The sequence below is a fragment of the Sphaeroforma arctica genome (assembly GCF_001186125.1).
Source record: "Sphaeroforma arctica JP610 unplaced genomic scaffold supercont1.6848, whole genome shotgun sequence".
NCBI classification, from domain to species: domain Eukaryota; class Ichthyosporea; order Ichthyophonida; genus Sphaeroforma; species Sphaeroforma arctica.
Genome location: NW_014033710.1, coordinates 1 through 1,560, shown reverse-complemented (window position 1 = coordinate 1,560; position 1,560 = coordinate 1). Strand labels below are relative to the sequence as shown.

Below are 1,560 nucleotides of genomic sequence, written 5' to 3'. Positions count from 1 at the left end.
ATATATATATATTTGTATATACCTGTTGCCAGTTATCTGTCGCGCTGTGGTGTTCTTGAGTGCCTTGATTTGCACTCGACGGACTGCTTGGTCCAGTTCGACCGCAAACTCTATGACTGGTTCGTCCACACGCCCAACCAGAATGTTCGGTACACTAGAGAGGTAAACCGAGCGAGTGAGAAAGTCAAGTGTTTCATAGACGCTACAAGTATGGTTCGGGCAATAAGGAAATGGGGCTGTAGACAACCAAACACTAAAGAAGAACCTTACCTGTCAAACACATTGAGAAATGGCTTGCGCAGAGTCTGTGTACGTACGAGCAATGCAATTCGCGTGGCGTATGCACACCGCACGCAATGGATAAAGGTTGTGTGTGCATTCGGAGCGTCTCCCGTAGACGTTAAATGGTCACTTGGCTTCTCCGTGATTGCTAGCTGGGCGGCTGAGTTAAGATGTTATAAAAATGTTTATGTTGGAGATGTTATGTTACATATGTATCTATTAATATATGTCTATATATATCAGGTGTGTAAATACAGAGACACGGTATTAAATTACAGTAGATATAAAATATACCTACCAGCATACTACACGCATCATGCAACGGAGAGGGCCGGTTGTGACTATCAGATGGCCATTCCGCATCTCCGCATTAGCTGGCCAAGCTTATTGAGTGGTATAGTATTATTATATATATTCCCTAATCACTATATCATATATACATGCTAGTTGTTATATATACCTACTAAATATCAAATCATAAAAAAATAACATTGAATATACACATTCTAATCGCCATATCATAGATACATGCTAGTTGTTTATATATACCTACTAGCTACCAAATCATATCCGTTATGTATGTACATAAACAATATATTCAAAAACAACAAAATTTCATTCTTACATATAACACTTTCTCCTACCATACCAACACAAACCCACAAGATACAACACACCCTTATTGATAATCACAGCCAATTTCTTCCCAGAAGCAGTAGCATCTTTTGGCATCTGGGCTTGGTTGTGTTGAAAGTAGGCGGCCACTATAGCGCTCTCCGACGCACTCACATAGACGGGCGTGGCTGTGTTGACGTAGAGCGTCTCTATCAGTTGGAAGTTGATAGAACGTAGCTCGTAGCGCTGCGTATACGGCTTCGGCTTGAGACTCGTCTGTGTACAATGGGTTTAGGAATGGGCACAGAACAGGAGGGACGAGTGTGTGTGAATATAAAGAAAAGCGTATATATATATATATATACACATATTTATATATATATATATTGAATATATATATATATATTCTTTCCAATAAATATACCGAACTGCTAAAAGCCATACCTTTGGAGCCTCTAGTCCTTTGGTGATACTGTCGATGTGTTGTGCGTAGAACGGAATCACCACAGAAGACGGGGCACTACTCAATGCTGGCAGACAGATCTTGCGCATTACTCCCTGTAAGTAGATCAGAAATCAGTTCAAAATTTGACAGCTTAATTCTGATAATGCAAGTACTCCTCAAACAATCCATCATCTCGCAAAGGCGATACAATTGTGAAA

General features: G+C 40.1%; 1 protein-coding gene across 1 annotated transcript; it reads right to left on the bottom strand.

Annotated features, from left to right (window-relative positions):
- Positions 1-959: 959 nt before the first annotated feature.
- SARC_15839 (hypothetical protein) lies at positions 960-1,456 on the bottom strand (the record flags this gene model as incomplete). The annotated part of the gene is made up of 2 exons (XM_014290048.1): positions 1,342-1,456; positions 960-1,173 (listed from the first exon to the last, which is right to left on the bottom strand). Coding segments are annotated over exons 1-2 (322 nt in total), but the record flags the coding sequence as incomplete, so codon positions are not given.
- Between the last annotated feature and the right edge of the window lie 104 nt (positions 1,457-1,560).